Consider the following 1,398-nt stretch of genomic DNA (forward strand, 5'->3'; position numbering starts at 1 on the left):
GAATGAGCGATCTTTATGATTATGTCCTCCGGTTTGGGATTTTGATTCTTTGATAACTGACACTGAACGTCGAAGTGCTGCAGCCATCATGCATATCATAGGTGAGATAAGTCGAAGAATGAGAACGAGGTCGACAACAACATTAGTGTATCGTGTAATTGTTGGGCTTGGCAAGTCATGTAGTATGTTCAGTTAACTACGAATTGCGAGCAGTTGTAACTATAGTTCATTGAGTGTTTACAATCTGTTTCATTTTTCGTCACCCTCGCTGCTATGGTAACCACTTTCCTTCTCTTCCGGCTCCGCACAGTTATTCTCCTTCTCCCCCTCGTCCGTGTCGGTCAACACTCCCTGAAGATGCTTGATGTATTTGATGGCAAGCCGCAGTGTCTCTACTTTGCTCATGCGCTTCTCCGGGTTGTCGCAGGGTAGGTGCTCCCGAAGTCTGGCGTAGCCTTCGTTGACATTCCGAACCCTCTCGCGCTCGCGCTCGTTTCTCCTGCGAATGAAACTCGGCTCGAGGTCGTAGAAGCCGAACGGGTTGGGCAGCGGCACGTAGCTGTGACCGTAGTGGCTGATGAACGAGCTCGCGTAGCGAGGGTCGAGGTAGTTCGGCATGGGGAACTGAATTTCAGGATTGGTGGCAGCCGGATGGCTGGGGTCTCGTAGCGGGTACATTCCTGCCGGACAATCTGGGAGGGGGATGCCAAGTTGGACGCAAGTCGGTGTAGAGTACAGCGCCGATTCGGAGTGCGATTCTTCCATCATCATCATTACAACAAAGTGTCCTGACGTCCCCAGAGGATGGTACTCAAACTCGACACCAAGGCCACCCTCCAACAAGACACCGTCACGGCACTATTCTAACTGATAAAATGCACCTGCAAGCGATGTCTTAAAAACTACTAGGGGGACAATAAGGCTTAATTCCCCGCTCGGCGAGTTAGGCTGTGTCTCCTGTTTCTCCTGAAGTGAAGATAGTTGTCATTAAAACTGGGATGAAAGTTGAAGAGCCCGACGTGAACAGGAAGTTGTCAGAGGTGATTGCACAGATCTGGAAGAGAACGAAAAAAGGAAAACTCAAATGAGTAACATTGTTCTCGAAAGAATCATAGAGCCTCCAATCCATGTCCACAATATCTTGTGATTGACACACACACAAACACACACACAAAAACCCAAACAAACAAAATTGATTCATCGATCAGTTTGCACTTTTGTAACCTCCGATTAAGCTGTTGTTGCTTTCGGTTGTGAAAATACTTGTCAAGTGCATAGGCTGTTTTATCATCTTTTAGAAAGATTCACTTGAACGTGTGTTGTATGGCAGCTGAAAATTTCAATTACATTCGAAAGGCATCATACTTATCTATATACCTAGGCGTGACAAAAAAGTGA

At 46.9% G+C, this 1,398-nt stretch overlaps 1 protein-coding gene across 1 annotated transcript; it reads right to left on the minus strand.

Moving 5' to 3' along the window:
• Nucleotides 1-249: 249 nt before the first annotated feature.
• Nucleotides 250-774, minus strand: LOC140229085 (achaete-scute homolog 5-like). Its single transcript, XM_072309346.1, has one exon. It carries the CDS (start codon nucleotides 772-774, stop codon nucleotides 250-252), a length of 525 nt encoding a protein of 174 aa, XP_072165447.1.
• Nucleotides 775-1,398: the final 624 nt, after the last annotated feature.

Source organism: Diadema setosum, chromosome 5, assembly GCF_964275005.1.
Source record: "Diadema setosum chromosome 5, eeDiaSeto1, whole genome shotgun sequence".
NCBI lineage: Eukaryota > Metazoa > Echinodermata > Echinoidea > Diadematoida > Diadematidae > Diadema > Diadema setosum.

What these genes read in the sequence shown, in the direction of transcription:
- LOC140229085 (XM_072309346.1), bottom strand. Translation starts at nt 774, where the DNA reads ATGATGATGATGGAAGAATCGCACTCCGAATCGGCGCTGTACTCTACA.